At 39.6% G+C, this 12,879-nt stretch overlaps 1 protein-coding gene across 3 annotated transcripts in view; it reads right to left on the bottom strand.

Moving 5' to 3' along the window:
- Window positions 1–12,879, bottom strand: part of Skic3 (SKI3 subunit of superkiller complex) — a 107,986-nt gene that overhangs the window by 41,798 nt on the left and 53,309 nt on the right. For all 3 annotated transcript variants that reach the window (XM_052743716.1, XM_052743717.1, XM_052743715.1), the window contains 5 exons: window positions 11,229–11,306; window positions 8,655–8,779; window positions 7,548–7,671; window positions 6,152–6,370; window positions 3,769–3,841 (listed from right to left, as the gene is read on the bottom strand). In XM_052743716.1, the coding sequence (XP_052599676.1) occupies window positions 3,769–3,841; window positions 6,152–6,370; window positions 7,548–7,671; window positions 8,655–8,779; window positions 11,229–11,306 (619 nt within the window). The remainder of the gene's footprint in view (window positions 1–3,768; window positions 3,842–6,151; window positions 6,371–7,547; window positions 7,672–8,654; window positions 8,780–11,228; window positions 11,307–12,879) is intronic.

Consider the following 12,879-nt stretch of genomic DNA (forward strand, 5'->3'; position numbering starts at 1 on the left):
TGCTGTTAAAATACTCAAAGTTCAAAAGTAAGATGATTTTGTAGGGGCACCAAGTAAATGTATGTATTGCCTAACAATATAAAAATGCTGAAAAAGGGCTGGAGAGATGGCTCAGTGGTTAAGAGCAATGGTTGCTCTTTCAAAAGATCCAGGATCTATTCCCAGCACCTACAAGGCAGCTCATAATTGTCTGTAATTCCAGTTCTAGAGGATCCGACACCCTCACATAGACATACACACACAGGCAAAACATCAATGCACATAAAATAAATCTTAAAAACAACTTTTTAAAAATGCAGAAAGACAGAACAGCAGAAAGGAGAGTGAAAGATATCAAAAACAAACTAATATAGCTTATACTTGGAAAATATCTAGCTGTCTATCAACAGATAAACTGATAATAAAAGGCAGACAGATATACAAATGATAGATATAATGGAATACTGTTCCGCTCTAAAGAAAAATGGAATCACAAATTTTACAGGAAAATGGATTTACTTAGAATGTCATCCTATCTCAGAAAGAAAAAACAAAACAAAACCCTATGTTCTCCCCTTATATGTGGATCCTTGTGGTGATATTGTGTCCCCCAATATATTATGTACCCTAATAAACTTATCTGGGGTCAGAAAACAGAACAGCCACTAGACAGACATAGAGGCCAGAAAATGGTGGCACACACACCTTTAATACTATCACTTGGGAGGCAGAGATCCATCTGGATCTCTGTGAGTTCAAGGCCAGGAAGTGACGGGAGGAATCAGAAAGGTATATAAGGCCTTTATATACCTTATGTACCTTATATATAAAGACCACGAACTAAGTTTGTTAGGCTTTTAGGCTTTTAGCAGCAGTTCAGCTGAGATCCATTCGGGTGAGGACTCAGAGGCTTCCAGTTTGAGGAAGCAGGATCTGATGAGGAGTTGGCAAGGTGAGGTTGGCTGTGGTTTGTTTTGCTTCTCTGACTTTTCAGAATTTACCCCAATATCTGCCTCCCGGTTTGTTTTTATTAATAAGACCTTTTAGAAATTCGTCTACAGATCCTAGACTGTAATGTACACGTCTGTGTAAACAAATATACACATAGGTACAGTGTAACAGATAGAAAGGATGGTATCAGGTGATGAGAAAGGACACAATACAGGACGAGGACATGAGAGTCATGAAGAAGAGTATAAAGCTAATTGTTTTTATAGTTTGAACTGTCATGGAATTTCCATGTTTTTCTGTGGTAGATGAGTACATAGAAATGTAATGGATAGTGAAAGTATGTGTGCTGGCCGGCTGGTCACATGACCGACACAGTAGAGTCATCTGGGAGGAGGGAGACTCAGCTAGAAAATGTCACCACAAGACTGAGCTGCAGGCAAGCCTGTGGGGCATTTTAACTAGTTATTGATAGGGAGGGCCTGGCCCATTGTTGGTGGTCCCATCCTTGGGCCAGTAGTGCTGGGTTCTTTAAGAAAACTGGCTGAGCAAGCCATATGGAGCAAGCCAGCACATAGCACATGGCCTTTGCATCAGCTCCCGCCTCCAGGTTCCTTCCCATTTGAGTTCCTGTCCTGACTTCCTTCAATGATTAAAAACAAATAAAGAAAACAGGCTCCTTAAGACCCCCATAATCCCTAATACTAAATGTCTGCATGCCATGAAGCTTCTGTTTCAATAAGCAAATCAATACTAAAAATAAGAAAAACATGCAACACCAGAGTTTTGAGAGGGTCAATTTGAAACCTAAAAATTTTAAATTCAACTATTAAACATTTTACCTAAGAAAAAAAGTGAAATTGTAAGAATGATTTTGCCAGGCATGGTAGTTCATGCCTATAATCCCAGCACTTAGAATCCCAAGGCAGAAGGATTGCCATGAGTTCAAAGCCACTTTGGACTATATAGTGAGTTCTAGGTCAGCTTGGGCTGTGTGAGACTCTGTCTCAAAAATAACAACAGCAAACACAAAGGTTTTTCATCACAGGTATTTTACACCTTGCATTTCATTTCAGATTGTAAAATACAAATGCTAAAACAAAGCTTTAGAAGTATGTCAATATAAAATAAAGGCTGATTAAAAGGAAAGGCAGGATAGCGGAGTGGGATGATTCCAGAGTTAAGAGTGGAACTGAATACTGTCACCCATCAACAACTGTGATTTGCACAAGTTACTTAATGCCTCAAGCTTCCTGCTCCAGAAACTAAACAGTAACTACAGAAATTTCACACTATTGTTAATTAAAATACACACCCATGTGTAGCAGAGTAACTCATACATAATGAGTACTTCACTCAGTGTCCAACAGTTAACAGCTTTTGAGCCAATACATCCACTGAAATAGCTTAAACTACTCAAATGGCCTCTGAATCAGGAGCTGGACATGCCCTGGGCTGTTAGATAATTAGTCCTGTTAATTATCACCTGCATTTAATGGTGTTATTAGGTGATGTCAACAAACAGCACGTTAACATTTGAACAGCACTGGGATAAAATATTTTAAAAACACATTCCTAAAATTTTACTATGGAATAACTGACAAGCAATGAAGGTTTTTCAGGCTCAAACTGAAATTTAAAAAGGCAGAAGGAGTTGGGAGACCATTTATGTCACTTGCGGATCCCAATATGGGGCTCATAAGCCAGTGGGACAAGTCCAGGACTCACACAGGAGGGTGTATATAGGAAACCTCAGAACATGCTGAACCTCTCAGGGAGAGTGCTCGTGCACCATTCTCAAGTGACTTGAGACCCAGACACAGAACAGCCTGGTTAATACAGATCCCAAGTTACAAATGCAGCTGCCAACACAGCTCACAAAAACAATAGAAATGCTTTCATATGAAATTATTTTAATCCTAAGGTTCAAGTTGGGTCTACAAATAATGTTCTAGAAGATACAGTCAGGAAAACAAAGAAATAAAACCACCTCGAGTGAAATCAGTAAGAACAACGAACAATAAAAACACATCTACAAAGACTGACACTAGAATCACTACTAAATAAGTGTTCAAGACAAATTATCTGACGTTATTGTTTGCCACGCACTTAACTGGACAAAGAGAGAAAATATTCATAGCAGAAAATAATGAAATATAGATACCTGAAAATATATTGCTCTTACAACTAAAATACAGTATATAATTATTTACAAAATGTCAATAAATTCATGCTTATAATAAGATTTTTAGACATTAGCAGTGTTTATTATTATCTTATCTTTAAACAATTTTAAATAAAATTATCTTTTGAAATTTAAAAACCACAAATACTAATACTTATTTGTTACTTATTCACATAGGGATTGAGACAATCTGTTCATTTCAGAACAAAAGGGTCCTCCTTCTTTGTAGTGTCCACACTGCTCAGAACTGTTTCATAAATACTGAAGGTGCTCAGTCTAGTATTTGTGTAAACAGGAATTTGATGAAATGATGACATTCTCTTCATCATACTTACTATATTTTTAGAAAAATGCTATTTTTTAAATATATATTTAAGGTGGGTGTGATGGCTGATGCTGTTAATCCCAGCACTCAAAAGGAAAAGGCAGGCAGGGTCTCTACGTCTGTGAGTCCTGCCTGGTCTACATACAAAACTGCAGGCCAACCAGAGTCACAGAGCATTCTCTAGCTCTCTCTCTACCTCTGTGTGTGTGTGTGTGTGTGTGTGTGTGTGTGTGTGTGTGTGTGTGTGTGTGTGTGTAAATATATATACAGTTGCATACATGTATTTAACACCACGGGCTACTCACTTGGCAGGATTTTGGCCATTACTCACCTTTGCATTCCGTTGAGTGTATTGAGCAACAACTCGGGACAGCAAAGACCAAAGAGCAGGGTCAGCAGGGTTGCTAGAGAGAACAACAAAAAACGCCACTCTTAAAGTCTGGAGTTACTGTGGGCTCCGTTGACAGGGGTGCGGGTGAGCCTCCCCGAGAACATGAGCCGAGAACATGAGCATGAGAGATCGGAGAGATCTGGCCCTGCTCCTCATCTGCCATCTGGTGGTGTGGGCAGGGAAAGAAGAACCCCCCTCTAATCCCTCACCCCACCCCTCTCAGCCTGAGGCAGATGGGAGAGCTGGCCCTCTCACCAGCTGCTCAGTGGCCCCTGTACCTTGCCTGGGCAACACAGTAGAGCTGGCCCCAAGGGCATAAGAGCAGGAGAACCGGCCGTCCCTTGCTGCTTATGGCATTGGGTGAGCTAGCTGGGGCAGTGCTGGAGAGGATGGTGAGGATGAGGGCGAGCTGGCAGGCTGACCAACCCTGCAACCACCCAGGTCTAGAACCAGGCCTATGAGTTGGCCCACCCCAACATCCACCTCATTTATGAGCTGCTGGAGCAAGTCAAGAGCCTGACCCACAGACCCAAAACTGAAGGATCTCCATGACACAGGGCAACAACAGGATATCCAAGAGGAACCCCTGTGAGGGACCAGTACCAACAATGTAGCAGAAACCAGAGGCCTCAAACCAGACCAATGACTCTTTGCAATGAACACTTGCAAGTAAAGATGTACGGACTAAAGGGTAAACTGTGTGACTCACTGTGTCACACTATAGCTTCCATGATGAGATTTTTCTTTTCTTTTAAATTTTATTTTGTTCTATCTTGGGGGCGGGGATTGAAAGGGCAGAGGGCAGATATGAAGGGACAGGGAGATGAGTGGGATTGAGATGTATGATGTGAAATCCACAAAGAATCAATAAAAAGTTAAATTAGGAAAAAAAAGGAAGTAAATGGGACTGCTGTGTTCTTTTCTCTCATCTGACGAGAAAGAACACTATACTGATTTGAATATCTGTTAGTCCTCACTCAATATGCTATTTAAAGAATGCTGGATAAAGCCAGATGGTACATAATTAGTTTTGATTAATAAAATACAGGCTGCCGGATATTTCATAAAAAAAGGGGGGGGGGGTTACTTTAACCATTAACAAGCACAGCAAGTATTTTAAGTTTAAAATCCTTTAGACACCTAAGCAAGCTCATATTAATTGCTCACATTTAACTGAAAATATCTTAAATTTTAGGAAACATACTATACTATCTTCTACAAACACCAAGAGTTCTTATGTTTTTAAAACCTGAAGAAAAACAATATCATGGTCACAAAATTATGAGAAAAATAGTTAAAATGTAGCGTGTGTGTTTAATGGAACTACAAAGAAATTTAAAGGCACTCTATTATGCAGCTGGAGGATGTAACTAAGAGAAATAGTTCATATGGAATAAACTTCACATTAACTTTTAAAATTTCACAGGAGAGATGGCTCAGTGGGTTACGGTACTTAACTCTGACCTGAACTTGTGCTTCTCGACCTTCCTAACGCTTGACCCTTTAATACAGCTCCTCACGTCATGGTGACCCCAAACAATTATTTTTGTTGCCACTTCATGACTGTAATTTTGCTACTGTTAGGAATTGTAATGTAAATACTTTGGAGTTAGAGGTTTGCCAAAGGGGTTACAACCTACAGGTTGAGAAGCGCTGATCTCTGTGAACTCGGAACCATATGGGAACCACATGGTTAATAGAGAAATGACTTCCAAAAATTGTCCTCCTATCACACAAGTACATGCTATAGTACATGTGTGCTTACCCACACAAAAATACACGTAATAAAAATTTAATGTATCTAATCAACAAAGGTTATTAATAAGAATAAATGATGAAAGAAAAAGAAATTAAAGCTACAACATATGAAAACAGAAAACTGCTGTTACATGACATCTTTTTATCTTCCCCTCAGACGGCACTTCTTTGTGTAGCCCTGGCTGTTCTGGAACTTGCTCTGTAGACCAGGCTGGCCAAAGAACTCAGAGAGATCTGCCTGCCTCTGTTAAATGATATCTTAATTTCCAAATTTCAAAGGCATTGATCAACATTTAAGTGACTAAGAATTCCTAAATCCATCAACATGGTCTGCATTGACACACAGCAGATAATGAACTGATAGTATTATAAATATAGGAATTACAGACTTTTGTATCAAAATATGTGGAGCTTCACCTGAATAAAGGAAAAATTCATCAACTCACCAAAATAACTGACAGTATGATTTCCAAACAGAGTGTCATAGTTCATTCTAAGCCACAATAAAGCCCAGAAGTTGAACATAATCCTATCAAATACAGCCGTCCCCACATTGAGGGCTCACCTGTGGACAGCCCTGGACGCCTGTCTTTGCACTGCCCCACCGCGGCCCTGCAGGGCGTACACTGCTGCAGTCAGAAGGCATCTGTGGTAACCGTTTTTGTGTTTAACATGTTTCAGGAACTCATTAAGCGCTGCTTTGGACAGTGTAGCGTCCTGCATTGCCAAGCCCAGAGCGCACAGGGCTTGAAGGCTTTCTGTGGTTGGTTCCTTTAAAATAGAGCTATAAATAGATAGTTAGTAGTCTGCTAGCCATTAGTATAGTGGTCTTATATCTATTAAGAGGTTTTATTTAATAAAAAAGATATCTACTTAAAGATTCATCAAAATAAGTCAATTTTGTGCTTAAATATAAAAATATATTTTTTTTACATTTAAAGACAATTATCTGACTGGACCAAAAATAATATCTGGAAGGGAGGCGGATCTCCCTCCCAGAGGAGCTACAGCTGAGAATGACAAAGTCCCCAGAACCTGACCTTGCACGCTTACAGTTCAAGACGAAAGGAGACCTAGGTCCCACTAGGGCTGGCATTTGGAGAAAGGGTTCTCCGGCCTTCCCAGCAAAGTCAGAGGGCTGTAAGTGGAAGGCATTTTCAGAAAGGTCCTATCATTTTCCCCCACAGTTTAGAGGGTCAGAAACCTCTCCATTTTTGTGTCCAAGGCCCTCTTCTCATCATGGCTCATCAAACAGTTAAGGACAGTGCAGGCCAGGGAAAAGATTTCCAGTGTAACAGAAGTTCGAACCCCTGGGGTTGAGGGGGCAGTTAACAAGGCAATGCCTTCTTTGTCACAGTAACTGACAAGTCTACTATTCCCACAGATGGTGGGACTATACTTCCTGCACTGCAGGGGGTTGGGGAGTGGGTGTCTGTCCTATGAAGATCTGCACCATTCAAAAGGTCAATAAACCTCACTGGCAAGCACTGTCCAATAGCCTGTATTAATCATCTACTGCTCTTGGAGGAATTACAGCCAACTTTTAAAACAAAGCAAACAGGCTTTAAGAACTCAGTAAGTACTATCTAAATAACTCCACTATCACAGGTTCTCATTTTAACTTGTTCTGAAACCAGAAGTATATACGTTCTATAGGTATCTTTAAAGACGCCTTTAAATAAACTTTTTCTGAGGAAAAAGACCTGAGGATCTGAGCAACCAAACACCAAGTCAGTTACAATTCCGTTGATTGTCTGTGGTCCACATGGTCACTTATTCTTGAAACAAATAAGCAGTATTAGACAGAGACACAAAGCTATGAATTAAGCCGTGGTATTTAACTCCACCCATGACTGTCGATTTAGAACAAGGTAGGTCCAATCCCTTCCATTTACTTAAAAGTTCCTTTTCAAATCTTATCTCAAACATAAGGATCTGATGTATAAGTCAGCTATACATACCATTTGAAAAGCAGTGACTTGGCTGCATCCATTTGTCCTTGTTTGTATTCTGTTATTGCCAGAGCTGTCAAGACATGAGCTTTGTCTTGCTCTGATTTAACAACAGTCAAGGCTCTCTCATAGGCTATTGCATAGAAGAAGGGAAAAGCAAGCAAAACACAAAAGCAATTCTATTAACAAAATGGGCCACTTTCCCCTTCCTAATCCCATTTTTCAAAAAAGATCTAGCTAAAATTCTACCTTCCTTATTCTCTTCTTTCCAAGCAGACAGAATAAACCCTACCATGGTTTAGCTATTCCAAAGTGACTCTGTGGGCACCTTTATGATTGTTAGGGGACAATCCCTACCTTCTGCCTGCAGAATATACTGTGAGGTCTAAGTCACCTTAAGTAGAAAAGGAACTTAGAAACACGGATATATAATCACACTCCAACTGCAGATCATCACCTTCACCAAGCAGATAATATTTGAGTGCACTGTACACATAGTGGTGGAGCTCATAAGTATCAGAATTTCCTCACGTAAAATTTTTGAAGAAATAAATATCTATTACTAACAAAAGTTGAAGTTTTCACTTATCAAAAAATTTCATTTGAACGAATAGAATAGCAAGTACCTGCTTTCAAATGTACACACACACACACACACACACACACACACACACACATATATATCTACCACTAAGCCTGCACCTTAGTCTCCTCAAATGTACAGTGGATGTTCAGTTCAAATTGTTTATAAGGAGTACTAATCATCACAGCATACTAGTGAGATGACACATAAACAAAACCTACTACAACTCCTGACTCCCAGTCATATTTTAGTAAATACTCCAACCCCAGGGCTAGAGAATGGCTTAGCAGCTAAGAGCACTGGTTGCTCTTCCAGAGGATCTAGGTTCAATCTCCAGCACACACACACAGCTCACAACTGTCTGTTACTCCAGTTCCAGGGAATCCCTCTTCCGGCCTCCAAGGACATCAGGTACACAATCTTCAACTGACATATATGCATCCATACATATAAAATTTTTAAAATACTGCATCTCCATCATAATTTCAACATTACATTTTCCTGAAAAAGCTTCAAGCAATATGACTACTTGCCTTTGTTGCTCTCCTGATACAGGCCCTTCATAAACAACGCTAATGCGAAACCTATGATGTCCTCCAGTTCCTCAAGGGGCGTTGACTTAAAGGCCTGGATAGCTCTGTCATAGTCACCAAGGGAACTAAGAAGAAAGCACAACTTATGTTTAAGATAAAAATACTAATCTTGGTTTTGTGAAGATATACAGACATAAATATTTCTGAGATTCTTGTTTCTAGTATTTATCACTATAATCCAAAAGGTTTTTATAAATGTTACTAAAATATTTTTTATAAAAGCACTTTAATCTTTGGAGCTATAAGTTAAAAACACAAGCAACCTTTGCTCCTAATACTAGTTTTATAAAGGTGAAAAAATAAAAAATTAAGCTCTAGTTTTGAAAGAAGGCTAGCCTTTGATACAAGTGGATTGTTTGTAAATATGTGCATATTTACTTCTTCAAATGAAAACTCTTTTCAGAAAAGTGTAGAAGAAAAATGAAGGAAAAGGAGTAAGGGGACTTTAGCTTTATGGCTTTTTCTTTGAAGTGGAAACCTGAAGCAAACTGACAGAATTTTAATGTTATATTTGAGTGGTGACTATCCACCGATTTATACACTATAGTTTATTATTTACCATATGCCTCTGTGTTCAAGATATTGTATAATAAAAACAAAAAAAGTGGTGAAAAGCATGTACTGCTCTTGCAGAGGACCCAAGCCAGTGCCCACCTAAACTAGGTGACTCAGGACTCCCTTTACAGGGGCTCCAACGCTCTTTCTGGCTTCTGAGAGCATCAGGCACACACATGTTGCACATACATACAGACACATACACATGAAATAAAAATAAAACTTTTTTAAAAGAAAGAATATAGATGGCAAATTTCTATAGAAAGTAAAATTATCTTCATAAATATTTACTCTATATGAAATGTCAAACCTAAGAAGATAAGCTACAGTTTCTTACTCTAGGTATTCTCTGCTTCAACAAAACCTACAGAGTTCTACCAACTCCTAAAATACAAGTATAAAAGAATTCATAGGCAATCAGAGGAGCAATATTTCCCCATCAATGAACTTGATTAAATGACAGTGATAACAGGAAGGAACTGGCTACCTCATGCCTCCATGTGCAGTTCCTAAAAGATGTTGAGACTGACCCTAAAATACCCAGCTGCAGTTCCATGTCTAAACTAACCATTCAATTTTAGGGCAACTCTAAAACTAAGGAATCACCCTGTTAGTCAAAACCCTTCTTCCTATGTAGTAGAATATTTTAAGGTGTGTTACTTTCATTTATGTTGCATTTGTTTAGCTCTGTAAGCTGTGTAACTGTGCCTGTGTAAAACACCTGATGGTCTAATAAAGAACTGGCCAGTAGCAAGACAGGAGAAAGGATAGGCAGGGCTGGCAGGCAGAGTAGATATAGAAGGAGAAAACTGGGAGGAGATTAAAAAAAAGATCTAGCAGCTAGAGGAGGAGGAGGAGGACAACTCCAGGGCCAGCCACCCAGCTACATAACCAAGAAGCCATGGAGTAAGAGTAAGATTTACAGAAGTTATAGAAAAGGAAAAGTCCAGAGGTAAAAGGTAGTCGCGATAAGCTAAGATAAGGAAAGCTGGCTAGAAACGAAGCCAAGCTAAGGCTGGGCATTCATAAGTAAGAATAAGCCTCCATGTGTTATTTATTTGAGAGCTGGGTGGTGGGCCTCCCAATAGACCAAAGACCAACCAACAACATTGCTATGTATCTATACTCTGGCTTTACTTCTACCCTCTAAAGCAATAAGTCTGCTGTGGGATGGTCTGTATGTCAAGTGTGTTGCTGATTGGTCAATAAATAAATCACTGATTGGCCAGTGGCCAGGCAGGAAGTATAGGCGGGACAAGGAGGAGAATAAAGCTGGGAAGTGGAAGGCTGAGTCAGAGACACTGCCAGCCGCCACGATGACAAACAGCATGTGAAGATGCCGGTAAGCCACGAGCCACGAGCCACGTGGCAAGGTATAGATTTATGGAAATGGATTAATTTAAGCTATAAGAACAGTTAGCAAGAAGCCTGCCACGGCCATACAGTTTGTAAGCAATATAAGTCTCTGTGTTTACTTGGTTGGGTCTGAGCAGCTGTGGGACTGGCAGGTGAGAGAGATTTGTCCTGACTGTGGGCCAGGCAGGAAAACTCTAGCTACATAAGTCTGTCTGTCTTTCTAGGCCAAAAGACTTAAGAGAATGGAAGGGAAGATCTTAGCTCCATTGTCCTGAATTTTTTAGTACTGTTTCAAAGGAGCTCCTAGACCATAATATTCCATAGCTAATCAGAATAAACCCAACTCCCCAACTAGTTAAGTAGGCTTCTATTAGATAAAACTACCATCTCTCGCAAATGTTCCTCTATCCAGTCCCTAAACCATAGGCTCCTACTTCGCTCTTCAAAAGGCACACTCAGGCTAGGTTTTAAGGGTATAGAAATTTTAACACATTCTGGCCCTTGGAATAATATATTCCAGTACTCTGGACACTAGTCTTCACACCTATAGGGTCACAATTTTCCCTGAGAAATAGATTCACAGAATGAAAAAAATAGCCTTACCATAACAATCTGCCCCAGTTTCTCACTGTAACATTGTAAGTATGTTGGTCTTCTGTGGACTGTAACAGTGCAGTTGCCCTTTAAAAAAAAAAAAACAAAAAAAACCCAAAGTATTTTAGATTCTCTATGTGCAACGTTTTGTTTTGCTCATTCCTCCTCCGCCAAATCCATGGACTTACAGTCTTTTCTTTCAATTCTACGAATTCTTTGATGCTGTTTAGGCAGCTTATTCATATTCCAGTAAGTTGATACCACAAAGGCACTTAAATATATGTAAATTTTAAGTTGTCAGTAAGAAAAAAAAAATTTTTCATAAGTAAAGCCATTTATTATTACATGTAAGTTGTAAATATTCTAACATTTGTAATCTAAACATAGACAATGACCATATCAATGTTATATTTTGACACACCAAAGTTTTCAGAAGACACTCTTGAAAATATTTATGTAGGAGGGAGAAAATTGAATGCTTTCATGTGCTCTGAGGCTGTCCACACAGAAACACTAAAAGACAATGCACTAAGGGAAAAGATCCTTAGGTTTAGAATACATTTACCAAGAACTAAAGCCACCATTTTCTCTATAGGCAAGGAGGGTAATGTCCTAAAAGCTAAGAGCTTTTTTAATGGTTTCTTTCTTTTCTCTTCAAAGACATCTGCCAGGAGAAATATCCAAGAAAGGCTTTTTATCTACTTGATGTTGCATAAAAAAACAATTTGCTCAGGAAGCATAAAAATGCTAGAGGTAACCTGGAGAGTGTGAGAGCAGAAATGGCCCTGCTCCTTGCTGCCTGGGGCATTGGGTGAGCTACCTGGGGCAATGCTGGAGAGCTCACCCTGGTGGTGAGGATGAGGGAGAGCTGACAGGCTGACCAACCCAGCTATCACCCAGGCCCAGAACCATGGCTATGAGTTAGCCCACCCCAACATCTACTTCATCTGTGAACTGTTGGAACATGTGCAGGGGCCAGTCCTGCAGATCCAAAGCTGCAGGTGGGCAGCAACAGGATATCCAAGAGGAGTGGATGCAGTATTGATAGTGTAGCAGAAGCCGGAGGCCTCAAACCAGACCAATGACTCACTGCAATGAACACTTGAGAGAAAAGATGTATGAACTAAAAGGTACACTGTGTGATTCACTGTGACACACTACAGCTTCCACGCTGAGATTTTTTTTGCTTGGTTTTGTCTTTACTTTTTAAATTTTATTTCGTGGAGGAGGTTACAAAGGCAGAGGGTAGATATAAAGGGACAGGGAGATGAGTGGGATTGGAGTGCATGATGTGAAATCCACAAAGAATAAATAAAAAGTGTAAGAATGTTACAGAAATTAAAAAACTACACTTCTGGCTGAATTTATGCACTATCCGTGTTTCAAGCAGCAAATATCATAACATATAGCCCAGCTGCTGTGGTCAGTACATATTTCTCTGTGGCGGTAGAGTTGCCACGTTAAGCCTGAGGTACAGTGGTGTCCAGTCCAGCATGTCTGCAATAACAACAGTACACACAAAGGTAGCAAACACCTGAAGCTCTCTTGCTTTATGTGTTAACTAATATTCTGCATTTTATTTACTCTAAGTTTATTGACACTGCAAGAAGAAAATTGTGCTTTTTTATAAACCTTCTTCCATGACCTGGAAAAATAACTT

This window comes from Peromyscus californicus, unplaced genomic scaffold, assembly GCF_007827085.1.
Source record: "Peromyscus californicus insignis strain IS unplaced genomic scaffold, ASM782708v3 Scaffold_18__1_contigs__length_77618521, whole genome shotgun sequence".
NCBI classification, from domain to species: Eukaryota; Metazoa; Chordata; class Mammalia; order Rodentia; family Cricetidae; genus Peromyscus; species Peromyscus californicus.